At 45.4% G+C, this 27,325-nt stretch overlaps 2 protein-coding genes and 1 long non-coding RNA gene across 5 annotated transcripts in view; 1 reads left to right on the top strand and 2 right to left on the bottom strand.

Moving 5' to 3' along the window:
* Positions 1-21,651, top strand: LOC147011211 (uncharacterized). Its single transcript, XR_015052289.1, has 3 exons — positions 1-194; positions 880-949; positions 21,175-21,651. It is a non-coding gene; the product is annotated as an uncharacterized LOC147011211 (long non-coding RNA).
* Positions 1-27,325, bottom strand: part of LOC147011206 (uncharacterized) — a 484,760-nt gene that overhangs the window by 104,848 nt on the left and 352,587 nt on the right. The gene's annotated exons all lie outside the window — the stretch shown is intronic.
* The window catches only part of LOC147011210 (uncharacterized), a 49,831-nt gene continuing 26,802 nt past the window's right edge, over positions 4,297-27,325 (bottom strand). Inside the window, exons 5-7 of one of the 3 annotated variants that reach the window (XR_015052287.1) lie at positions 21,690-21,863; positions 20,472-20,609; positions 4,297-4,624 (exon numbers count right to left, since the gene is read on the bottom strand). Coding sequence is in view for 1 of the 3 variants with exons in the window: in XM_085859217.1 (XP_085715343.1) it covers positions 20,538-20,609; positions 21,690-21,863 (246 nt within the window). In the remaining 2 variants the exon portion in view is untranslated. Of the gene's footprint in view, positions 4,625-16,614; positions 19,118-19,466; positions 20,610-21,689; positions 21,864-27,325 lie in introns of those variants that run through there. The other 2 variants (XR_015052288.1, XM_085859217.1) reach the window with 2 other exon arrangements.

Raw genomic sequence — 27,325 nt, 5'->3', positions numbered from 1 at the left:
TACAGACAGCACAGGGCCACCTCCCTCTTTTTCCACACTTCCTTCTCCCACACCACGAATCAGTACTTTCGTTTTCCCTTTATTCACTTTAATTCCTCTGGCCTCCATACCCTCCTCCATCCTGCATATTTACCCATTACTTCTTCCACACCGTCGGCTATCAGCAAAGTCATCAGCATACAGGATGCCCCAAGGTGAGCCTCCTCTAAATTCCTGTGATATATCCTCAAGAACCATGATGAACAGGATTGGGCTCAAGACTGGCACTGATGAACACCCACTTTCACTTCAAAATCCTCACTCTGCACTCCATTTACCCTCACAGAGGTTGTTGGGCCATCATGCATTGCCATGACCACCCCAAATAACCAATCCTCTACACCCAACTTTCTCACGGACCATTGCAACACTTCCCGAGGAACCCGATTGAACGTCTTCTCCAAATCCACAAATATAAAGTGCAGTTTCTTCTTCCCCAGGTATTTTTCCTGTAATCCCGAACCTATAAAAATAGCCTTGATCGTGCCCCTTCCTGGCATGAAACCAAATTTAATTTCATGTAAATTAACACTCTCTCTTATCACTTTATCCATGACTCTCTCGACCACTTTCATTCCATGGTCCAACAACTTCAGACTCCTATAGTTGCTCAAAACAAAGGCATCCCCCTTCCCTTTATTAGTATTCACCATTACACTGTTCTACCAGCTATCTGGGATACATGTTTCCCTTATAATTGCATTTATCAATTTAGTGATTAAATTCACTCCAATATCACCAGATGCCTTCAGCATCTCTGCAACAATACCAGTGCTCCTCGCCGCTTTACCATTCTTCATTTGATCGATGGCTTTCTTCACCATTCATTCTTCATCTCAGGTGATGGACCCTGCACCGGCTCGAATTCCTCCAGAATATCTCTGTTCCAAGGGAACGCCTCATTTCGCAGGTACTCATCGGAACTCCTTCAAGCATTTCTCATCTCCAAATGGTCAAACAGTATATTTCCCATTTCATCCTTCACTCATTCTTCTCCTATGATATCCTTATTTTGACCGATCATTTGCTCTGCTCTCCGAAATATCTCTCCTCCACTGTCTGCATTATTTATCACATCTGAAAGTGAATCGTGTACTCATGCCTTGTAAATTTCCCTTCTTGCCCTATGTTTCGCCACCAAGTATTCCTCCTTTCCACCTCCCTTTTTCCAAATCCTAAACAATTTTCTTTTTTCTTGACTCGCCATATCCACCTCATTATAACATCACCATGTCGCCTCATGTCTTTTCAGTAGCTCGCAGCAGTCCATCTTTTAAAGAGTTCCAACAACTCTTTACATCCTCTCCTACTATAGGGTTTCAAAGATTAATTTCCAGAAGTTCCCGACAGAAATGTTCCTTTACATTCTGATATCTTAGTTTCTCTACTCTTCTCCTTGGGATGTTATCAAATATTCAGTTCATTAACCTGGCATTGCATGTTGTTTCCCCCTTTTTTGTTGCCATTTCAATCTTAAATATATTTAAGAAGACTGGTAAAATTTACATGCTACTAAAATCAAGCATTGAGGCTTCGTGTCCACTTCCAATAAATCCAATTATTTGTGGTGACCGTGTTTGGCGTGGTTGCACCTTCATATTCTACGGAATCCCAATGGGTGACTGAGTCTACAGTAGGCAGCGTATGAGGAAAATTGAGTCGCTTAAAGATGACCCGAGGTCAGGATAACCAGCAGATGTGATGACCCACAAACTGTTTCTGGGGTCGAGGCATTCATCAAGAAGGATCTCCATGTGAAAGTCACAAGAATTTCCACAGAGGTTGGAAATTCTCAAGGTAGCATTTTCATCTTCATCCACAAACGCTCAGGCATGTACATGGTATCGGCAAAATGGTCCTCGAACCTGAGGACTCATGATTGACAGCAACGACTGCCATCATGTCATGTGTTTCATGAATTGTTCAACACATGCCATGCCAACTTCATTGCTTACCTGGTAACTGGTGATAAAATGTTGATTCACCACTGGGATGAAGCAAACCAAATTTGACTCCACCCATTATAAGCACGAGTGGTCACCATCACTCAACAAATAATTTTACATCCCACTCCTCAGCTGGCCAAGATTGTGCTCAGATGGGAAATTCAAACGCATCGAGTTGAAAATTAAATCATAGTCAAATTCAGCAATTCTCTGTGTGTTTGTTGTTTGTTGTTATTTCCTTATGGAGGTTCCAGAAGGTGGAACGGAGAGCACTTCCCAGGTCTCGAAGTTTCTACCTTCATGTGTGTCGTTGGTTGTTATATCTATTTGCGGGTATATGTTGCATATAATATGTTGTATCAGGAGGTTGACTCAGCCTGTCATCCTTCCGAGGTCGGCGAAGTGAGTACCAGTGTACTGGGCCCAGTGTATGCCCCGGTTAAAATAGGTGTACCATATCCCTGTGTCGTAAGAGGCGACCAGGGTTGCGTCAGGAAGGGCATCCGGCGTAAAACCTGTGCCAAATCACAATGCAGATTATACGGATGATCCGCTGTGGCGACCCCTAACGGGAGCAGCCGAAAGAAGAAGAATATATAATATGTGTGAACACAACATGTGCAATGTGATGCATAAGTGTATATAACAAGTGCAATCTGTCACATATAACATGTGTGTATAACCTGTATAATGTCACACATACCATGTGTTTACATGACAAGTGCAATATGTCAGGTAAAACATGTGTAACTGGCAAAGATACCCGGCGTGGCTGGGCAAAGTCTGATCCCTCCGCCCATCCATTCCCATCCCTAATCCCACCCCAGCTCCTCCCGACCAACTCGCACCTCACCGCCTCCTCCTCTCCCCCCACCTCATCCCCTTTCTCCAGCCACCCACCCCACGCCTTCCCCTCTCCTCCTTCCAATCCACACCCTCCCTCTGGACTCCCCCCAACCCCTTCCCCTTCCCCCTCCTCCTATTCCCTCCCACCCAACCCCTTCCCCTTCCTATCCTCCTATTCCCTCCCACCCTTCCCCTTCCCTCCCTTCTCCTCCTATTCCCTCCCACCCTACTCCCCTTCCACTCCCTCAGGTACTCTGCTCGTGTTTATAAAAACTCGACCCACCCATCTCTGGGTGGTTGAGTTTGTGAACAACTAGCTGAAAAATGTACAGTCTGTGTTTTTTCAGAAGACGACAGATGTTTGTGTGGTGTGTGCTTAAAATATTCGAGATAGTCAAAAGGGTATGTTCTGATTGTAGTTAGCGTCAAAGAGGTTTCAAAAGAATCGAAATTTTCAAGCATGTAAAAAGGGTCTAAAAAAGGTCCAAGTGGTCTGAAGCTCCAAATGCTCAAGGTCCAAGCTGTGGAATCTGTCTGAAGGGTATAAGGGGAATGAAGAGTAAAAAGGGTCTTAAAGGGTTTCAGTGTCTTTGGGGTTTCGGGGTCTTACAGGTCCGCAAGGGTCTTTGAGGTATTAAAGGGTCTTCGAGGTCATAAATGGTCATACAGGTCTTGTGTCGAAAAAGACTGATGTGGGGAATGAAAATATCTGTCGAAGAATCTCTGGGTCAGACTTGGCCTGTGTACCAAATTTTGTACTTGTCAGCCCAGCAGTGTTTGAAAAAACCGTGAACATGCAGAGAGAATTTTATTTCTTAGAGAGGTGTATAAATCACAATCGTGCATGTATATGCGTAAATCATGATTCTTGTTTGTGTGTGTGCGTGTGTATGCACCGCCACCACCAGTCATCATCTTCACTCACGAGTCCCTAAGGCTGAGCGGAGCCTTCCTCAGTCCTGAAGCATCCATACATCTTCACCCCAGCAAGGAACCACGACTTATGGACCAATCTGTCTCCTTATCCATGCTGTGCCCAACAAAGCCTTCCCTCGTCTTGAAGCATCCAGGTTAATCACAGCAAGCAACCAAGAATATGGACCAAACCCTCTCCCCAAGCGGTGTGTGTGTGTGTGTCTCAGTGTGTGTGTGTGTGTGTGTGTGTGTGTGTGTGTGTGTGTGTGTGTGTGTGTGTGTGTGTGTGTGTGTGTGTGTGTGTGTGCTTCATAAGCACTTGGTTTGCTACCCTTTTCAGAATATGAACCCTGAACTATAATCTTCAGCATGTTCATATATACTGTATATGTATGTCTGAACCTTACAGGATCGAAAAGTGCTTGGACGATTTTCCTCAAATTTTGTGTGTGTGCTATTTGGGGTCAAGTCATAGACATCAAGTAACCATGCCCCTCCCCACCCCCTCCCCAAACAAAATCCCTACCCACACACGATATTGGGGAGATGACTTGCCATGGCTTAGTGTCGGGAGTCTAACCACTGTCCACTACCAGAGGAAAGGGGTATCGAAGGTGGAACGATAGCAGACCTGATGTAGATTCATCGACACCATAAAAATCGCTCCCAGAGGGAAAGGGTATTAAAGTCATCAAGATAAATCCATAAAACTACCTTCCACTTGAACCTTTTTTCAAGAAAAAAAACTGCCACCTAACAAGATCCACCAAGTTGTGCATCGATATCCATAAGGTCAGTTGCACAATGATGTGACAGTTTAGTTGAATGCCTTTGGTGAGTAGAAAAACCACGTCTGCTAGGTCTGGATGGAAAATTTTCTGTTTGGAATGAAAGCAAAACAGGAATAAGAAACAATGGCACACCACAAAGCCTCAAGCATTTAAATGAAACTGTGATTAAAGAAAAGAAGAACAATTCACATAAAAGTGTCACAGTTCAAATCGAAATTAGAAGGTTCACAGAACATCATACCCCATGCAGTGGTCATATATTTATTTATTTATTTATTTATTTATTTATTCATTCATTCATTCATTCGTATGCAGCCTGTGGCTGCTTGGCTGCAAAATTTTCTGGGGGTGCAGCTGTGCCGCTGATGCAATTCCTCTGTTACCAGCAAGCTGGTACTCATATTGCCGACCTTGGAAGGATGACAGGCTGAGTCAACCCGACTTGGTGGTAATTCAACAGCCGACAGGGGCTTAACCTCAAGACCCAAGAATCTTAAGCCAACACCAGGCCTTTCATATATGTGTGTATGATATATATATATATATATATATATATATATATATATATATATATATATATATATATATATATACATACATATACATATACATAGACATATATATGTATATATATATATATATATATATATGTATATATATATATATATATATATATATATATATATATATTGTCACGGATTCGCGCCCGCCGGCGTGCTGACGGCCACGTAACTCGAATCGCGGCACGTCGCCCACCGGACGGACAATCCAGTCGTGACCCTCTCGGACTAACGCCGGGAACCAGTCACGGGTGGACCTTTCGGTCTCACCGCGATCGAGCCAATCGGCCCCGCGTGGGATAGGGTTGCTCGCCAAATTCGACCTACCTAAGTACCCACACGGAGGGTAGACCGGGCGATCGCACCTCGCCGCAGGTCGACTTCGGACACGGGCCACTTAAGCGACCCGTTCCGTACTATCGGGATAACCGAGCGGTGTTATCGTCGGCCTCGACGGTTCGATTAATTATCGGGCGTATTCAGCCCACTACCAACCCTTTACGTGAAGCAAGATGAGGATTCAATGAGAGAAATGACGAAGCGAAGCGGGAAACAGTTCAACATAAAGCACATTTATTCGCGATGAACGGAAAGCACACATATACAATTCCACCAAAAGCACATAGAAAAGAAGAAGACAAAAAGCAAATGCGACAATGCAGATCTAATACCGATTACGCGAGCACACGGCAACACTTATACAATTTTACTTCACAGACGGCGCCGACAACACACATTCCCAAAGCAAAAGAAAAGAGAACCACCCTCCAGGATGAGGGGGTAGGCGGGCCTGGGGCCGAGACCGTGTCGGGCCTACCCGTCTGGTGATGAGACGCGGAGCGGCGGTGGTGCCTCAACTCCGCGGGCCTCGCGGACAGTGTCTGGTAGGGGGTGGGAAGGGGGCCCCCTTGGTCGCACTATCTCAGTGCGGGGGGAAACAGGAGGGGGTTGCTGATGCTCGGGGAAAGTATGATTTAACCCTGTCTCGGGTCCCGCGACGAGCGTCTCCACCTCGACCAGGTCGCGCCGTCGGCCTCCCTGGTGTGCAGCTCCCGGCACCGACGCGAGCACCCCCTCGTCTGCCTTCGCCGCCGCCGCCTCTCCACAGCTCCGTCCTCTTCGCTCCGACTCCAACTCCGAACTCTTCCTCCTGCGAACTTCCCAACTGCACTCAACTCCAACGCACACGACGACGACACTTTTCTGACGAACGCGGTCGCTTATATAAGCCCCGTGGCTTCGCCTTTGACCCCCTGCCTTCGACCTTTCACCTCGCTCCCCATTGGCCCGAGAAAAAGTGGGCGTGAATGCATTTTGATCCATGAATTTGCATTTCGCGACCGCCCTCCAACGCCCTGGAGGCGGGGCCAAATCGCCCCTTGCTCACCGATTGGACGGAACAAAAGTGGGCGTGAGTCGTTTTTGATCCGTTTTTGGAGCGGAAAGTCCGTGGTTTTGTACACGCTGTTCGGCGCGCGCCCTGCACGAGTCCAATACCGGTACCCACAAGCGGCGCAAGAACGGTGGCGATGCGACGGTTTCGAGGTGTGACGGTAAAGGTCGTGGCTGTTGTGGTGAAGCGGCGTTGTGGTGGGTGGTTGATGTTGTGACGACTGTTGAGACGTGGTTGGTGGTGGTAATAATAGCGGTTGGTCCAAAATAAAGATAGTAAAAGAAAAACGGCTATCCTGAAGAGTCGCAGCACGCATAAATGACATGTATTCCCACTAGACCACGGGTTTGGGCCTAACTACACATATACTTACCGAGATATCTCACCTAAGGGACCTGAATGGTGGTTTGCGAATTTGGTCAACCACAACACTACCCCCTCCCCTTTTTACAGACTCGTCCCGAGTCGTCAAATTTTCGTGTGCCATCATGTGTAGTTTTCCCCTAGTACATTTTACCTACGGATCCCTGAGTGCGACATTCATGGTATTCGTGTCCCCAAAATAAATAACCTGAGGGCTGCGTAACTACCTAAACAAACTCACTCACACGGACGACTTAAATAAAATTGCCGGCGCTAGGACAGACATGCCGGGGGCGCACTCATATTTACAGTACATCTTAACCTTAACTTACAAATTCTACACTAAACCATGGCCCAGGATCACTGAACTCTGCAAAAAGAAAACAGTTAGCAGGGAGCCAGGCTGCTCGCATGCAGTCTCTGGCTCAAAACAATGCAGGTGCCAGGGAACGTGGCTGGCTGCTCACACGCAGTCCAAGGCCTTCCCTTTTGAACTGAACGCAGTGAACCACAACGGTGCATGGGCCGCACAAACGTAGTCTCCGTGCCAGCTCAAGTGGCACACGCAATGAACACAACGAATGGATGGATGAATACAAACACGGCGCACGGGCCGCCACTGCAGGCCCGTGTTGTAGATGCCAACAGGGCAGTTCTTGCAGCTTGCAAACTGTTGCCTTGCGGATCCTGGCGCACATGGAAATGAACAGGGGGGGGGGGCAAAGCAAAAATTGAACGGGGCTGGTGAACAGGGACAGTGGGCATGGCATGGCAAAGGCAGCAGGCAAACACAGCCCGCAGAAGAAGGCCGCTGCAGGCAAACACAGCCGGCAGATGAACTGGCCGGCACAGGCCTTGAAGTACCACAGCTGCAGATGATCCGGCCGGCACAGGCCTTGCAGCAACACAACAGTTGCCGATGAAGTGGGCCGGCACAGGCCTTGCAGTAACACAGCCAGCTGCAGATGAAGTTGGCCAGCCTTTGCCGTTCCGTGGAGGTTGGTGGAGGGAGTGCGGTGGTGCTGGCCACTTGGAAGGCGGGCTCAGACCTACCTACCTGTCTCCCTCCCAACCTATCACCTTTGCCTGTCACTGTACATACCCACTCCCTTAATTTGTCAAACCCCAATTTAGCCCCAACTTATTTTTTTGTTGTTTTTATTTTTACTCCCCCACTATAAATCGTCCCCTAACCCCCTTTATCGTCTTTGTTCGGCTAACCTATCCTGTCACCTAGCCTACTCCCAACCCCTACGTTCCCTTCCCGGAGGGGAATAAGGGAGAGCTAACGTCCTGTGTCGAGGCCCAACTCAAGCCTCAGAATGGCCTCCCCAGAGTTCAGAGATCTATAACCAAAGTGGGTCCAGCGGCCCACAACGAGAGCGAGGGGATGGATGGTGCGGAGGGGTACACTTCCTAATCTACCCTATCCATTTAACTGTTAAACTACCCCGGGGCTTTCAACAAGCGCCTCTCGCTTAAACTATTGGTTCTAACAACCCAGATTCCCGTCGCCTGTGTTGGTGTCCTCACAATTTCGGGCCTCGGCCCCCAATTTTCTCTCCGTGCCCTCACACGGTCTCCTGGCTGGGACACGTGGCTCCCTTTGGCAGGCACGACCCTCTGCCGATTCTCCCGCTATGGCACCCCCGGGCACTACACTGCCTCCGAGCCTACCAGCTCCCTAACACCGGGGAGTGCCCCCATGGCACCTCCCCTGAAACGCACACGTGGCAGGCTGGCTTCCCAGGCCCCTTTCCGAGGGTCACCCTTGCCCACAACACTGCCCACGTGGCTAATGGCGCCCCGGGCCCCCGCACCAAGCAGGCGCACCCGTGCCCACTACGCTATCCCGGCCCCCCATGGGCCCTTGGCCTACCACGGCCGACTAGCCTGGTGCCCGGGGTACCCACTCAGCGATACACACCTTTCGCAGCCACGCTCCCAGCCCGTCAACAGGGCTCCTGCACCCCTCCAAATGGGTTTCGAGCCTACACTCCCACCAACAACAAAACGACCTCCATTTTTCAATTTAACTAACCCCCTAACTCACTCTACACTGACCCCGGGGTCCCCTGGGCGGGTCACTCCTCCCCCCAATCACTCATCGCACCATGCATTCCCCATTCGCTCCACTCACACAGACCCGCTGGCCTTACTCACTCACCAAGCACATGCTTCCACTTCACTCACCAACTCTTCAACACACACACCACTGAACTCTGCCATCCTTCTAACTACCTCCCCTAACTAACTCGTGCTCCCACGTCGTCCCTTAAACTACAGCACGTTCCTTTTAACACTACGTAGCTAAGCTACGTCCCCTCTACACATTCACTGTCTGTCACTGTTCTCAAATGTCATTTTATTTCCCAACCTAAATCAGGCAACAATCCCTTTAACTAATCCATTCCACGGACTCCATGAGGACTTACCCCTGCCCCATGAAGTCGGTCGAGCTAAGCTAACCCTTCCCCCTAACTAGTTTCCATCCTGTGCCCAGGTAAGGGGGTCTTCCACCCCTTGCCCAGGAATCCTGTGCACCCGAAAGTGAGGCCTGCTGTTTTTTTTTTGTTTTTTTTTTCTTTCATGCGCAGCACCAGCGCGCTTTGCACCTGCCCGTGACGTCATGCAGCTGCACGTGTTCCTCGTCCCTCCTTGGACGGTACCATCCGGCAGGGATACCCCTCCTGCCGGATTCCAACCCCACGTGCAGCCATGACGTCACCGTGCGCATAAAAAAAAAACACAAGCCCCACGTCTCGAGGGGTTCCCCACGCGAACACATGTGCTTTGCCCGTTGGAGCTTAACACACACGATCGCGTGGAGAACCCGTCCGGTCCAAATCCGTTATCCTGCCCAAACTTTGTCCGTCCGCGGGATCGGCAAATCCACCGCGTGCGTTTCCGGACCGGGACTTCACTCTCGCAAGCGAGCACGTGGGGGCCTCGTGCGTTGCACAGCACGGACCTCGTGCTCACTGCTGGGTGAACCTGGCACGGTCCCCGAAACAGCTACAGCCGCTACTCGGCTTTCGTTTCTCCCATGTCGCCGTCGTCGCCATTCGACACACGCACTCCCGCGTGTTACGACGCTCACACTCCACTCCATTATATTCACACCGGGAGACGCGGCTGCGTGCTCCCGCATGCCGACCGACATCTCCCTCACATACCGCTCTCTCACACACACAGTCTCCCTTGCACTCGGCCGTTCACTCCCGCGTGCCTCACTACTCACACAAACCATACTACTCACACACGCGGGGGCACTCAACCGCTGTGCCTCATCCACACACCGTGCCTCACTCATACACGCGGGGGCACTCGACCGCGGTGCCTCATCCACACTCCGTGCCTCACTCACCCGCGGTGCCCCTTTTACACACGGCGTGCTGGGAAGCACGTACTCTGGCACCATCGCCACCACACCACTCACACACGGGGTCGCTTCCACACACGGGGACGCACTCACACCTTGCACCACACACACAGGGACAACCACACTGGGGATTCGTGTCCCCACAAGGGTCTCCGGGGCCTCTATACCCCCCAAGCTCTCCGTGCACCTGTCCACAGCACTCGTCCCCTCAACCTCGCAAAACACGACCGAACTCACCTGGTCGTGACTCACCTCAAGGGGGCATACTCCCTCCCCTCGTTCCTGGAGGAGGCCATCCAGGTGCTCGCACTGGGTCTCCACCCAGTCCGCCAGCTCACCCCCATTATCCTCCACTACCTCTGTGTGTGTATGTGCGTCACTTACCCCGTCTTCATCGTGCAGTCTTCCCTCTATCGTTCCCATCTCCCGTGTCTCTGCCAACTCGGTCACCTCTTCACCCTTTACCTCCCTTGTCTCAACTATTTTTATTTCCTTTGTCGTCACCTCGTGTCTCGTCTCACACGTCTTGGTCTCCCCATTTAATTTTTCCCTTTTGGTCACCGTCGATTCTTCTGTCACGACCCTCGCCCAACACGCCCCCCGAATTATTTTTTTACCCGCCTCCACCGCGGGCCTGTCAGCCGTTGCACCCCCTTCCAGCTCGTTTGCTCCCACACGTGGAGTCGCCATTCCCAGCTCCCTGGTCACGGCCTTCATGCCCGCCTGCAGGCATCGGCCCATGTTCTGCGTCTCACCCCGTAGTTCTTTCATTTCCTCCTTCATTTTTGCTTCCATTCCGTTTACTTGCTTGTTCGTTTGCTGTGTATTCGCATCCATCGTCGTTTTCACTTCATTTGTATTTGCATCCATCCTTGCTGTCATTGCCGCCAGCATGGCGCATAGCTGGGCCATGTCGGATGCACTCAGCTGAGCCGTTTCGGCAAGGGTTGGGGAAGGGTTTTGGTGGAGAGGGGGGGGAGGTGTCATACACCGCGGCCGCTGCCGCACCCATTTCGGCCTCTGGGTTCAGTTGGGCGAGTTCGTTTTCCTGTACAACCAACATTTCCTGCACGGGGATTTCATCCTGAGCCATGGATCCTACACATTCTACATCCATTTCTAATACCCCCGGCTCCCGCTCGCCTTGAGACGCCATCTTGCTTCTCCTGAAGGGTTAATTTCGCTCGTTCGTAATTTGGAGGGAATCGGGGGTCGCTTCTCTCACCCCTGGACCGATTCCCGTGAATTTAGCTGGAGACAGGAGAGCCCGTTTTCCTGTTCTCCGATACCAGTGCCGCGAGGAGGGCGATGGATTGGTATCGCACGACCTGACACCAGTGTTATGGATTCGCGCCCGCCGGCGTGCTGACGGCCACGTAACTCGAATCGCGGCACGTCGCCCACCGGACGGACAATCCAGTCGTGACCCTCTCGGACTAACGCCGGGAACCAGTCACGGGTGGACCTTTCGGTCTCACCGCGATCGAGCCAATCGGCCCCCGCGTGGGATAGGGTTGCTCGCCAAATTCGACCTACCTAAGTACCCACACGGAGGGTAGACCGGGCGATCGCACCTCGCCGCAGGTCGACTTCGGACACGGGCCACTTAAGCGACCCGTTCCGTACTATCGGGATAACCGAGCGGTGTTATCGTCGGCCTCGACGGTTCGATTAATTATCGGGCGTATTCAGCCCACTACCAACCCTTTACGTGAAGCAAGATGAGGATTCAATGAGAGAAATGACGAAGCGAAGCGGAAAACAGTTCAACATAAAGCACATTTATTCGCGATGAATGGAAAGCACACATATACAATTCCACCAAAAGCACATAGAAAAGAAGAAGACAAAAAGCAAATGCGACAATGCAGATCTAATACCGATTACGCGAGCACACGGCAACACTTATACAATTTTACTTCACAGACGGCGCCGACAACACACATTCCCAAAGCAAAAGAAAAGAGAACCACCCTCCAGGATGAGGGGGTAGGCGGGCCTGGGGCCGAGACCGTGTCGGGCCTACCCGTCTGGTGATGAGACGCGGAGCGGCGGTGGTGCCTCAACTCCACGGGCCTCGCGGACAGTGTCTGGTAGGGGGTGGGAAGGGGGCCTCCTTGGTCGCACTATCTCAGCGCGGGGGGAAACAGGAGGGGGTTGCTGATGCTCGGGGAAAGGAGGATTTAACCCTGTCTCGGGTCCCGCGACGAGCGTCTCCACCTCGACCAGGTCGCGCCGTCGGCCTCCCTGGTGTGCAGCTCCCGGCACCGACGCGAGCACCCCCTCGTCTGCCTTCGCCGCCGCCGCCTCTCCACAGCTCCGTCCTCTTCGCTCCGACTCCAACTCCGAACTCTTCCTCCTGCGAACTTCCCAACTGCACTCAACTCCAACGCACACGACGACGACACTTTTCTGACGAACGTGGTCGCTTATATAAGCCCCGTGGCTTCGCCTTTGACCCCCTGCCTTCGACCTTTCACTTCGCTCCCCATTGGCCCGAGAAAAAGTGGGCGTGAATGCATTTTGATCCATGAATTTGCATTTAGCGACCGCCCTCCAACGCCCTGGAGGCGGGGCCAAATCACCCCTTGCTCACCGATTGGACGGAACAAAAGTGGGCGTGAGTCGTTTTTGATCCGTTTTTGGAGCGGAAAGTCCGTGGTTTTGTACACGCTGTTACCCACAGTACCCGGGTAACATACCGGTACCCACAAGCGGCGCAAGAACGGTGGCGATGCGACGGTTGCGAGGTGTGACGGTAAAGGTCGTGGCTGTTGTGGTGAAGCGGCGTTGTGGTGGGTGGTTGATGTTGTGACGACTGTTGAGACGTGGTTGGTGGTGGTAATAATAGCGGTTGGTCCAAAATAAAGATAGTAAAAGAAAAACGGCTATCCTGAAGAGTCGCAGCACGCATAAATGACATGTATTCCCACTAGACCACGGGTTTGGGCCTAACTACACATATACTTACCGAGATATCTCACCTAAGGGACCTGAATGGTGGTTTGCGAATTTGGTCAACCACAACAATATATATATATATATATATATATATATATATATATATATATATATATATATATATATATATATATATATATATATACATATACATATACATATATATATATATATATGTATACATATATATATATATATATATATATATATATATATATATCAATATACATATATATATATATATATATATATATATATATATATATATATATATATATATATATATATATATATATATATATATATATATATATATATATATATATATATGTGTGTGTGTGTGTATTGTAATGGATTTCAGAATCCGGTCTGATTAATGCATCCACACATCCAGGTCCTCAGACAGTTATTTCCTTAAATGCATGTTCAGATGAGCCCCATCCCCATGTCTTATGGGATTTTAACTGTAATGCATTGAGAATGGTAAAGAATAGATCCCCTCTCTCATGGGAAGCTTTTTTTCTTTACGACAGACACGTTTACATACATTTATTTCGCGAGCTCCACCACCTGCCTTATTTGGAGCGCTCGGGTCGTTATGGTACCATGCGCGAATGGGGCGGGGTGAGCTTGGGGCGGCTGTGCCCGCCGAGATGGCCCACAGATGTAAAACGAATTGGAGGTCCGTTCTGAGGGGAGAGCAGTAAGAGGAGAGAGAGAGAAGAGAACGAGAAAGAAAGCCAGAGAGGAAAAGGAGGAGGAAGCATGCAAGCCTGCAAGTGAGCAAGCGAGCGTGTGGGTGTCCGACCAGCGCCAACGAGACAATTCGTCCTTCCCAGCGCTTGAGCAAGAGAGCGTGTGGTGCACGTATGGGTGTGAGCAGTACTGACAACGTGTGAGGCGCGGGTCAGTCACCGACGGACCATGTGGGTCAATGGACGTCACCAATCTCGTGAAGTGTGAGGAACTGCCCGTGTCACAGCACCAGGGTCTAAACCCGCGACGGACTATCTCGATGCTCTCCCAAACGTCGAATGGCATTCAAGGCTATTCGCGAGAGGGTGCACTGCTAGGCTGGGTGCTGGCGACGGACGTGACACACACGCACACATTTCAGGACGTTTTCACTTCACGGACGACTACTCTCTGGTGAGTGAGACGATTATTCCCCCCACCCCCCCCACCCTACCGAATGATCTGTTGGGTACCCTTGTCTGTGTTTAGCTGCAAGTCAACCCCATTCACTTCGTTCCTTCGCTCTCGTAAACGACGACTCGATTGGGGCATTGTTTCAATTACATCGGACCAACCGCATCATAAATGGCCATAACTTGGGAAACACCTGGGAAACATTCTCAGGTCCCCAGCGTCAATTGTGACATCATATCAAACGAAGAAGAAGAAGTAGAATTGCGACGCCCCCTCTCTCTCGCCCCCCTCGTCTTACCCCTCCTCTCTCCTCCCTCCTCTCTCACCCCCACTCTCACCCCCTCTCTCGCCCCCTCCTCTCTCCCCCTCTTTTGAATTGTGACGCCCCCTCTCACCTCCCATCAATGGATGGAGGCCCTCAATGTCAGACATGAGATCAGGGCTGACTCTGGATATATCTTGTACTTTTGATGCAGTCTGGCATCCCGCATTATTATAATCAAAACTCTCTGCCTATGGCAGTCCTATTCCTGGCCAAGTCATATTCCTGATATTCATAAATGATCTCTCTGACTCCCTGGTAAATCCACTTTATCTATTTGATGAAGGCTCTACCCTGTGTTGTGACATCTTTCATCATTCAGACAGACAGGCTGCAGCCTCTTCTCTCTTCAGAACTTGGAAGAAAAAAAAAATCACAAACTTGTGAAAGTCTTGGAATACGTCTTTCAATCCTGAGAAATGTCACATTCTCTCTCCGAAAGGATCATGTGGCAACCACTCTCTCCCCCACCCACTCTCCCCCCCCACCCCCCACAAATATACTTTCTTAACAATCCTCATGAGGACATTGAGTCATTCAAACTCATGGGTCTCACAATCAGCTCTGACCTTTCTTGGGCAAACCGCATTTCAAAGTTGGCTTCCAAAGCCAGCCACCAAATGGGCATCCTCCATCGTACAAAGTCCTTCCTTGGCTCACCTGAACTCCTATATGTGAGGAGTGCTATTTTATGGTCACATCCAATCCATAATTAATACACATATATAAGTTAGATGTCGGGATTCGAACCCATTTTTATATACTCTGTAATGCATTTTAAAAACTCTATAGTTTTAGTGGCACTGTTCCCAGGAAGTCAGTCCACCAGATGCCCTCTAAAGGCACTGGCTGTGTTATTTTAGTGATAACAAACCGAGACATGTCCGTTCCTTGTAAAGATAAACTTTATCTTGGTTTTCCCAAGCATTCCACTCCTGGGCTCTTGTTAAGGTAGAACTGCATTTATAATCTTCATCGCCTTTAGTGCCGCCAGTTCGCCTATCATAGGCATTGGAAAGACATTGTTACAGTGCTGCACTCTATTCTGGTCAACCCACATTCCACTCTTGAGAAACTAATGGGGCTGGGCTTTTACTGTGAATAGGGCTGTGCCTTCACTGTGATACCAAAGCAAGACATGTCCTTACTGTTACAATTTCTGTGAAATTAAAAGGGGTTTTGTTTGTCCTTCAAACATCCCACAGTGATAAGAAGCCTGGACAGGGGAGAGGGACAATCAAAGAGATTTGCTGGGCCCTAAGATAAGCTGTTTAAACTATTCCACCATCCCTTGTGGGAGGGAAGGGAAAACTCTATTGCTCACATTTGAGTCAACCTTTGGGGCTCTTGTCACACCAACCAGGGTTAGAGTATAACAAGAAATAGATTGGAATTAGAGATATAATATATATTATATATACATATATATATATATGTATATAATAGGCCATGGGCTACATATGGTTACCATGCACCCCCCCCCCCCCCCACATCTCAATGAACCTATGTTTTTCTGAATCCCCTGGATGTGCTCAATAAGAAATTGAATGTTAACATTGAAAATATAGGGATGCACTTCCGGTTTTGACCCTATCACTAATGGTACCCTAAAAACCGCTAATCGCTGCTCCGCGTTGGTCATGATTTCTATGCCTCATCATATCAACTTGAAGAATGGCTCAATGAAGGTCAATGGTCACTTGTGATATACCAAATAATAGCTGATGCTATTCTGCTTATTTTCATATGTCTGATAAGTTGTTACAATACATATTGCCTAAATCACAGTCATTTGAATGAGCATACCCCTATCCAGCGATATTCGCGCATTGACTGACATTTTCATGTTTCACATTTTTTATTTTACTGATAAATTTGGCAAAGATCATCAATTTAAAAGTCATTCATAACATTCTAGTAGGCAACAGAATTATTTTAATCCCAATATTAGCCAGATACCTTGATAATAAGTTGCGAAATTACATTTTTAACTTTCTTGGTGTATGCTGAAAGTTGGTCCAAACCCCACTTTCAAGAATGATTCTCACGTGTACATTGTAATTGTGTTATTATTATTATTTGTAATTTAGCACCAACAAAATAATCATCACCTTGATGGGTACATATACTGTAGTTATATAATTATAATCATGCAATACTCCTCTCATTAATAAGCACATTTGAAATATCAGCTTAGTTTTGGCTTGCCAGATATTGTGAAAGAAGAAGTCTCTCTAGACATTCCAGCATGACTTTGTGGCAGTTCATTGCTCTGTCATAGTGTTTCTCTGACAGCACACCCTCGATGGAACCAGATACTATTAAGCCTGCTTCCAACAGTATGTCAGAGAGCCCTGATCCATTCATCTTCTTTCCAATCATCTTCATGGAGGTACATATCAGGTGGAACGTCCCAATGAGGATGATGTGCTTCTCGTACCTGACCTGGTTGTTCAAAACGAGGGGATAAGCCTTCATACATACCCCCAAGTCAAACGTAGTGATGGTGTACCTCTGTTTGACTTCAGTTGTGGCTTCTTCAGCATAACGTAAACACTCCTGTACTGTTTTATAGTCAGTAATGGGGCCAGCTATGACAGGGTAGTAATCTATGGTGGTGAGAGTCTCGGGTCTCTGACCAGTCATTGAGATGAATCCTATCCATCCAGGTACTTGTTGTGACATACTATTTTGTTGTCGTATCAGCATCCACAAGAAATGGTTGATTCTGGTTTTGTGTTGGGCATCTTCACCACCAGGGTATGTTCGCTGCTTAATCGTTATCTGAGGACTCCTACCCTGGGTGACATAACAATCTGGAAGACATTGAGATGATTGGATGTTTAGAGAGCGTTGTTTTTTTGTCATATTCCATGGAATGGATGGTATTTCTACATATCCTGCAGCATGATACCATGGGCAGTGTGGATTGATCCCATTCCAGTGAGGTTATTTAGTAGTTGATCAAAGTTGTCAAATTCAGAGTGAAAGACAGAAGGTGCATCTGGAGATCGGATGATTTGAGTTGACAACAAATTTGAAGTTTCATCCACAGCCTGTGCGAGAGCTGTTTCGTGTTCCAATAAAAATGAGTAGTTCTCTGAATGTTCCATTCGATTCAGTAACGTGATCAGTCGCTCACTCCTGAATAGGTGGCGGAGTGTCATGCATATCAACTTGTGTTTTGGGAGTTTCCACTCACCATTGGTAGCTGGTCGACAAATGTCTTGTCCTTTTGAGTGTACCAGTTGATGTGACTTAGATTAACGAGTGGTGGCTTTTCCACCTATGACAAAGCTGAGAAATTTCTCGAGTTGTGATGGTACAATATCCTTCACATCTCCAAGATCTTGAGCAGTTGGTGGCCATTTTAGTTCATTGGACATAGCAAAACTGTCAAAAATCACCCGACGCAGGAATGTTCCAGCTTCTTGCATCATATCTGTCGAAGCGAGCTCGTATGCTAATCGGACTGCATTGTTCACGTCAATGTCAGAACTATATACTATATAGGACTGCATTTTTGCTGAGGAATACAGTTTGCAGAAAGCCAATCTGTCCTTGTACTCTTCGTGTTTCTCAAGTTTTATTTTGAAGTTTTCTCCACGGAAGTTTGGATTTGCGAACTCTGTGAGTTCCAAGCTGGCTATGTATTTCTTGACAAGATCAGTTCGTTTCACCATCTTCTTGTCTCGTAGAACATCAGTGTCGATTACCTCACACACATCATGAAATGCATGATTACAAGCGTCCGTCAGTTGAACTTGCTTATCTTTGTTCTGGACATTGGTACTTCTTCACTTATCTGGCTTCTGTTGGTACTTTGTCCTGCACGACTTGTGAAATTTGGTTTCACATGCAAACAGATCCTGGCATCTAATCCGTGTGAGCAGTTTTTCGTCATTTGTCTTCTCGGCTATCTCTAAAATTGTTTGCCAACCATCAGAAATAAAGCTACTCATGCCCTCGGTAGTCCATGCCCCCTTGCTTTTAACTTTTTTCCTTCCTTCAGAATTGCAAAAAATACAGTCTGGTGCAAACAATATATGATCTGCTGAACTGCGTCTGCTTGGTCGGGAACATGATGGTTCTCGTGAATCCGAGTGTGAAGCCAAACGATTGATGTTCATGGTGAAACGCTGATAACACACCCTATGATAACCATGATGGTGCTCTTTTATGACATCAGGAATAAGATTACACATGTCCTTCATCTGGTGAACAGAACCTGCATGTTGGGCGAGTCTCTTATCACGAATCTCTTTCAATTTATCCAATTTTTGGAAACCATTCTCATTTGTAGATAATTGTAGCAATGGTCCATATTGTAATCCTGGGACGTGCACAATACACACCAGCGAACTACAATCTTGGCCACCCTTTGATCGCTTTGGGGGAGGCGCATTCTCGTCACCGAGGTCTGATGAATTCGACATCATTCAGGTGCAATCTGAAAATAGAAAAACAAGAAAGAATTGTAGAATAAAATCAAAGTGGAAATATTTACTTGTCAAGCTTAATTAATTGTTCTTTGATTACTAGATTCTGTAATATAAAACAAAACTTATCAGTAAAATAAAAAATGTGAAACATGAAAATGTCAGTCAATGTGCGAATATCCCTGGATAGGGGTATGCTCATTCAAATGACTGTGATTTAGGGAATATGTATTGTAACAACTTAATTATCAGACATATGAAAATCAGCAGAATCGCATCAGCTATTATTTGGTATATCACATGTGACCATTGACCTTCATTGAGCCATTCTACAAGTTGATATGATGAGGCATAGAAATCATGACCAACACGGAGCAGCGATTAGCAGTTTTTAGAGTACCATTAGTTATAGGGTCAAAACCGGAAGTGCATCCCTATCTTTTCAATGTCAACATTCGATTTCTTATTCAGCACTTCCAGAGGATTCAGAAAAACATAGGTTCATTGAGATGTTGGGGGGGGGGGGGGGTGCATGGTAGCCACATGCAGCCCATGGCCTATAAGAGAGAGTTTTTTAATGTAAAACTCAGTGAGGTTTTGGTCACTCTCGACTGTGCTGGTTGAGCTGCTAACATCACCTCTGCTGGCGTGTGGTACTTCAATAAAACTGCATTTTGATGAATCCTCTTCGACTGACTCTCTTCACGCCGGAGAACAGAGTCTTCACACTATCCACTTACATGGCCGTCATCCACAGCTTGATGGAGCACTGCTCTCATCTCTGGGCTGTATCCCCTGGCTTACATCTTGCTCAGCTTGATGCCGTGGAAACCAAGGCCTTCAAGATCATTGGAATCTCTAATGATGAAGCTCAGTCTGTGGGTCAATCGTTTTGCTATTGCCCACAGGTTGGTGGTCTCTGTCTTCTTCTGCCTCCTTTCTGGTCATGCACCCCTCCACTCTTTCTGTGATTTGCCCTCCTCCCCTCAGGTTTCTGCAGGTCTCATACAGTCAACCATCAAGACCTTCAGGGTGAACCACTGAAATCCAGACTGCTGCTCACTTCCACTCATTTGTTCCTCTTTCTGCCCACCTTTGGAGTCAACTCACTCATTCTCTTCAATCTCATGCTTCCCCCCTCTCTGACACATTCCCAAAAAATTTAACACCCCCCCCCCCCCTCCGCCCAAGTCCTTGTAAAGCCGAGTGGAGGCCTTGGTCATCATTGCTGAAACCAATTATTGGGATACTTTAGATTTCCTGCTTATTATAAAAAAACCTTTCCATTCATCATCCCGTGAACAAAACAAAATCATAATATCAGTGTTTTTAAACTCAATGGAAAGTCGAAAAGAAACTCCATACCCAGTTAATGTTGATGGCCGCTTTCTTCAAGAGAGACCAACACCATATTTGGATGAAGCTCCAGGTTCAGTGAATCCAGGAAGATGATGACTCCAATAATGTTCTTGCATAGCAACATTTCAGGGATAAAGTGCATTTCTGCAACACAGAAAAAACAAAACAAACAAACACAGACACACGTTCGAGTTGGACAATGGAAGAGGTGATTTTGCTATTCACACGACTGTTCTATCCACATCTCCACATATTAAAACAGCTGCCGTGCCGGATATTTACCTCCGATTTACCCCTCTTGCTCCTCCAATGGCGTAAACTTGCATCACATTTCCTACTTATCTTGCATTTTATATCTATATCTCATTTACTCTTCTGCCAGTTTACTTCACCGGAGGATAAGTTAAAGAACCTACACTTTTGAATCCATGGGATCTTATTGGGAGCCCATGGGATCTTATTCATGAACATGATTACATCCAGGCATCCTGCTTCACATAATTCTCTTTATGGGATGGAATGCTTCATGATTGACACTGTGGGAAACTGAATTGTTAATTGAATTTCTAATGAGGTAAAATGACAATTAACCTTCGTTAGTGCTTTGAGAAAGAATTTAATAAATATATGCTGGGAAAGTGAGTCGGGAGTTAAATACACAGATTATTCTGTAGTCGTGAAAACCTTGTAATTCCTTGTCTCTTGACAGATGGCCAGCAAGGAATCACACACTCTTTCCTCACCGGGGCGATAAGCAAGCTCCAATGACAGACCGTTTTTCATCCTGTGTTTGTTATTTTAACCTTACAAAGTACCATCTGTTGTTTCTCCAAGAGGCCTCTCTTTTTTCAGTTAATTTCCTTTGATGCATTCGCCATGCCCTGGAGGGATTGCATGTATACTCGTAATACTCCATGTATAGTTAAGTTTCTGCTTGTGACATCGTTGCAGGCAAAGCTTCCTCTTGTGCACGAGTGTGTCTTCTATTTGTTGCTGAATAAACATCTTAAACTGAATTAAAGGGTTTTCTGTCCTGAGGTGGCCAAAACTTCCACGACAACACCATGTCCTGCCACCGGCAATGCACTGGAAAGGGAGTTTAAGCCGAATACGTTTCTCTTTATAACTACATCATGGACGTATAACTACATATGTTTATGTGCACATGTATTTTTCCTTTATGACAAAATTCATCAAATAGAATCTGCTGAATGTGTTCCTTACCTCTTTCAGTGGAATCCGAAAGAAATTGAACACCCACTCAAGGAGGGTTGGTTCTTTTTTAGGAGGAAATGGACAAAACCATGTGAAAACGACTGAGATTAAGGTCCAGGCAGCAGGCAGAAAATTTAGAATTTCTATTTCTGTGGAAACCATCCAGAGAAGTCTTGAGTGTTGCTGCAAAAATAAAAAACACAAACTGTAAATAACCATACACATCTTGTTTTTTAAATTTTCTATTCCGAACAATTCCATATCTCACACACACACTCACACACACACACACACACACACACACACACACACACACACACACACACACACACACACACACACACACACACACACACACACACACACACACACACACACACACAACCGATTCTGAGGTTCGGTTAGGTATGGGAGCATGTGCCAGAGCAGCGCGTCGCTGCATCCACTTTCCACTGGTACTCCAGGGGCCTCCATCTGGATGAGCTGATCAACCTGCTGCACCACGAGGAATGCGGTCGCCCCGTTGCCCTTCTCTACTCATGACACACTCACTTCTCCAATTTGGTGAGCAGGATCAGCGTCAGGAAAACGAGCCACATGTCCATACAGTCGAAGCTGACACTCACAGACTACACAAGTAACAAATCTCATTTGAGTCTCTCTCAGCAACCGCTCATTGGACAAAAAGTCTGACCAGCGATAGCCAAGGATTCTCCAAAGAGATCTGCTCCCGAAAGAGTTCCCAGAATTTAATATAATTTCAAGGATTGCTGCAAATTATGTGAATTTCATAACATCCCACATTCAACTTGATTTAAATTTCAACCTCAAAACATCGTTCCCTTTCCGAAATTAAAAACCTTCACCTGGAAGCAACTGAATGATTTCCCGATCGGATGAATCATCAGCTGGGCACCTTTCCTCCTCAAGATTTCGACCCATTCAGCCCAGAACCTCTCCAAACAGCAGATCCACAACCTCGGTCATGGATCCACATCTGGAGATTACCGTAAACAGATCCACAACCTTAGTTGCGTCCAGGCAGTCAGTCAACCCGTAAATGCGACATCACTAATCAGACTTTACTTCCTCATGCATTTAATGTATTACCACACATTTGATGATGTGATAATCTTTTATAGGAACAAATGGAAGTGTGTGTGTGTGTGTGTGTGTGTGTGTGTGTGTGTGTGTGTGTGTGTGTGTGTGTGTGTGTGTGTGTGTCTCCTTTGTAACTCCAAAACCATAAAACCTTGCAACCTGAAACTTTGTATTGCTTTGAAAATTCCAAGAAAGTTCAAGGGTGAAAATTGGTTGTTTGGGTTAATTAAAACACCCCTTTTGAAGATAATTAAGGACATTCATGAATTATATCCTTTCTTGGGTGCATCCTCGGCTACCTCGCTCTTTGGGGTATTAAGGCCTCTCCTGGGTGACCTTGCTGGGGTCTGAAGCCGCCATGTTTTTTCGCTTCCTCAACCATGCCTTGACTTATAAGAGGCCACAATGATTTCTTTACAACAAAATTGTTTTTTCACTTTCCTCACTCATATTATTGAATGCCTCTTCATCAAAGCCATGAATGGCTGCATACATCACTTTTGTAAATGTGAATAGTTTTCAAATGAGGAGCTTGGAGCGATTTCCTGCATTATCTATCTATAATTCCAGCAATCTGTGTGTGTGTGTGTGTGTGTGTGTGTGTGTGTGTGTGTGTGTGTGTGTGTGTGTGTGTGTGTGTGTGTGTGTGTGTGTGTGACCGCTGTTTCTCGACAACCTCTGGTCCGATCTAATTGAAACTTGCCAGGTATATTGCTGGGGACCTGAGGATGTGACTTTTCAAGGTTTGATATTAATCGGACAAGTGCTTCCCAAGTTGTGGCCATTTATTTACCAAACCAATGGGAAGCCACGTTGTTGCGTTGGCGTGGCCGATGGGGAAGGGAAGCACAGCCACGTTCCCCATTACGGGTTACAACGAACGGGCTTCCGGAGAGTGATGACTTCGTGTATTATAATAATTTCTCAATTTCTTATGAGCATTTATAGATAAACAGAATGGCCCAAGTTATGATCGTTTTCATATTAGACGGTGTATAAATTTCGGGAACATCAGAGTGCTGGTATGTTCCGAACCAGGAAGTAAATTTTTTCTCTCTCTCTTCTCTTCTCTTTTTGTTTTTCCTTGCCACGACATTGCGAAAAGGTAAAATACGTTGGCGCTAATTGAATAATTGGGTATTAAAAATAAATTGCGAATAATATCGAACTTCCGGGTCACGCACGTACGGGCACGTGAGAGCGAAGAAACGGCCTGTGTGGTTTTTGTATTTATTATTATTATTATTATTATTTTTTTTTTTTTTTTACGGGCACGTACTCGAAAAAAAAACAATTTCCCACGATCGACTCTCATGAGTCATATAACTAATCTGATATTTCGATTTACTTCAATCAAGGCTCTGTTCCCTCCTTCTCCACACATACACAAGAAAATGTGAAATATCCAAAATATAAAACTTATCTTTTTCACTGTTTGGAGAATTATGTTTGGTGAAGAAAAGATTTAGAAATGTGCCAAAATGAACCAGCTTCGTTGAGCTAAATGATTTAATGCATTCACTGCTTGACATCACACCCTGTCCCCCAAAGGAACTGCTGATTTATGGCATCTACCAGATCTGTGCCTATATTTTCGTCATCAGTCACATTGTTTAAAAAAAACAAAAACCTTCAAAAATCTTCTTGGCTGAATAAGTCAAGGCGAAACGTTACACGTCTGACCGGCTGTCCATGAGGAACAAAAGATTCACACAAATGACATCATAGGTCACATGGTTTGGCAGCCATATTGGATTTACCCGAAAACCTATAAGAATACAACACTCAAAAGAAGTCCTGGTGAAGGTCTGCAATCTCAGATTGCTCTTTTTCTTGATATCTAATGTATTTATAGAAATATCTCATTCATAATATTTTTACTATTCTTATTGCATTTCACTAATTATATTTGGTGTCATTTAATGATCTCAAATAAAACTTGCTGTCGCTCCCTGTCTTGGTTGATGTGTGACGAGCTCTTTTAATTTCTTGACAAGTTCAGTGCCGTATAAGTGAACGTCTGACTCGTTTTTATCCATTGACAAATTCAGTGCTTTGTTCGTAAACATCTGTCAAGTTGTTTTAACGAAATTGACAAGTTCAGTGCTGTGTGGGTACATGTCTGATGAGTTGTTTTAATCAATTGACAAGTTCAGTGGTGTGTTTCGAAATGTCTGCCTTGTTGTTTTAATAGACTAGCCAATGTCTGACAAGTTGTTTTAATCTGATGACAAGTTCAGTGCTGTATTAGTCAATGTCTCAGTCGTCGTTTTAATCTATTGATAAGTTCAGTGCTGTATTAGTGAATGTCTGACAAGTTGGTTTAATCTTTTGATAAGTTCAGTGCTGTGTTTGAAAACATCTGAGAAGTTGTTTTAATGAAATTGACAAGTTCAATGCGATGTGGGTAAATGTCTGACTTGTTGTTTTAAAAAACTAGCCAATGTCTGACAGGTTCTTTTAATCTATTCACAAGTTCAGTGCTGTGTTAGTCAATGTCTGACGAGTTGTTTTAATCAATTCGTAATTTCAGTGCTGTGTTTGTAAACATCTAACACGTTGTTTTAACTAAATTGACAAGTTCATTGCTATCTTTGTAAATGTATTACTTGTTTTAATAAACTAGCCAATGTCTCACTAGTTGTTTTAATCTGTTGATAAGTTCAGTGCTGTATTAGTTAATGTCTGACTCGTTGTTTTAATCTATTGAGAAGTTCAGTGCTTTATGAGTGAATGTCTGACAAGTTGCTTTAATCTTTTGATAAGTTCATTGCTGTTTTGTAAACATCGGACAAGTTGCTTCAATTAATTGACAAGTTCATTGCTGTGTTTGTAAACATCTGACAAGTTGTTTTGACAAAATTGGCAAGTTCAGTGCTGTGTTTGTAAATGTCTGACTTGTTGTTTTAATCTATTCATAAGTTCAGTGCTGTGTTTTTAGACATCTGATACGTTGTTTTAACTAAATTGACAAGTTCAGTGCTGTGTTTGTAAATGTCTGACTTGTTGTTTTAATTAAGTAGCCAATGTCTGACTAGTTGTTTTAATCTATTGACAAATTCAGTGCTGTGTTAGTAAATGTCTGACGAGTTGTTTTAATCTATTCATAAGTTCAGTGCTGTGTTTGTAAACATCTGACACGTTGTTTTAACTAAATTGACAAGTTCAGTGCTGTGTTTGTAAATGTATTACTTGTTGTTTTAATTATTTAGCCAATGTCTGACGAGTTGTTTTAATCTGTTGATAAGTTCAGCGCTGTATTAGTTAATGTCTGACTCATTGTTTTAATCTATTGACAAGTTCAGTGCTTTATTCGTGAATGTCTGACAAGTTGGTTTAATCATTTGATAATTCAGTGCTGTGTTTGCAAACATCTGACAAGTTGTTTTAATGAAATTGACAAGTTCAGTGCTGCGTTTGTAAATGTCTGACTTGTTGTTTTAATAAACTGGTCAATGTCTGACAAGTTGTTTTAATCTGTGGATAAGTTCAGTGCTGTCTTGTAAATATCTGACTGGTTTTAACTTAATTAACAAGTCCAGTGCTGTGTTTGTAAACATCTGACAAGTTGTTTTAACTAAATTGACAAGTTCAATGCTGTTTTTGTAAATGTCTGACTTGTTGTTTTCATAAACTAGCCAATGTCTGACAAGTTGTTTTCATCTGTTGACAAGTTCAGTGCTGCATTCGTAAATGTCTGACGAGTTGCTTTCACCTATTCAGAAGTTAAGTGCTGTGCTTGTAAACATCTGACAAATTGTTTTAACTAAATTGACAAGTTCAGTGCTGTGTTTTTAAATGTCTGACTTGTTGTTTTAATAAACTAGCCAATATCTGACTCGTTGTTTTAATCTATTGACAAGTTCAGTGCTGTATTTGTGAATGCCTGACAAGTTGGTTTAATCATTTGATAAGTTCAGTGCTGTGTTTGTAAACATCTGACAAGTTGTTTTAATGAAATTGACAAGTTCAGTGCTGTGTCGTAAATGTCTGATGAGTTGTTTTAATCAATTGACAAGTTCAGTGTTGTGTTTGTTAATGTCTGACTTGTTGTTTTAATTAAATTGACAAGTTCAGTGCTGTGTTTTTAAATGTCTGACTTGTTGTTTTAATAAATGAGCCAATGTCTGACGAGTTGTTTTAATCTATTGACAAGTTCAGTGCTGAATTCGTAAATGTCTGATGAGTTGTTTTAACCTATTCATAATTCAGTGCTGTGTTTGCAAACATCTGACAAGTTGTTTTAACTAAATTGACAAGTTCAGTGCTGTGTTTTTAAATGTCTGACTTGTTGTTTTAATAAATGAGCCAATGTCTGACGAGTTGTTTTAATCTATTGACAAGTTCAGTGCTGAATTCGTAAATGTCTGATGAGTTGTTTTAACCTATTCATAATTCAGTGCTGTGTTTGCAAACATCTGACAAGTTGTTTTAACTAAATTGACAAGTTCAGTGCTGTGTTTGTAAATGTCTGACTTGTTGTTTTGATAAACTAGCCAATGTCTGACGAGTCGATTTAACCTTTTGACAAGTTCAGTGCTGTG

This window comes from Eptatretus burgeri, chromosome 16, assembly GCF_056783735.1.
Source record: "Eptatretus burgeri isolate ZD-2024b chromosome 16, Ebu_testis_v1, whole genome shotgun sequence".
Classification (NCBI taxonomy): Eukaryota; Metazoa; Chordata; class Myxini; order Myxiniformes; family Myxinidae; genus Eptatretus; species Eptatretus burgeri.
The sequence above is the reverse complement of the archived record's forward strand: the minus strand, read 5'-3'. Positions and strand labels throughout refer to the sequence as shown.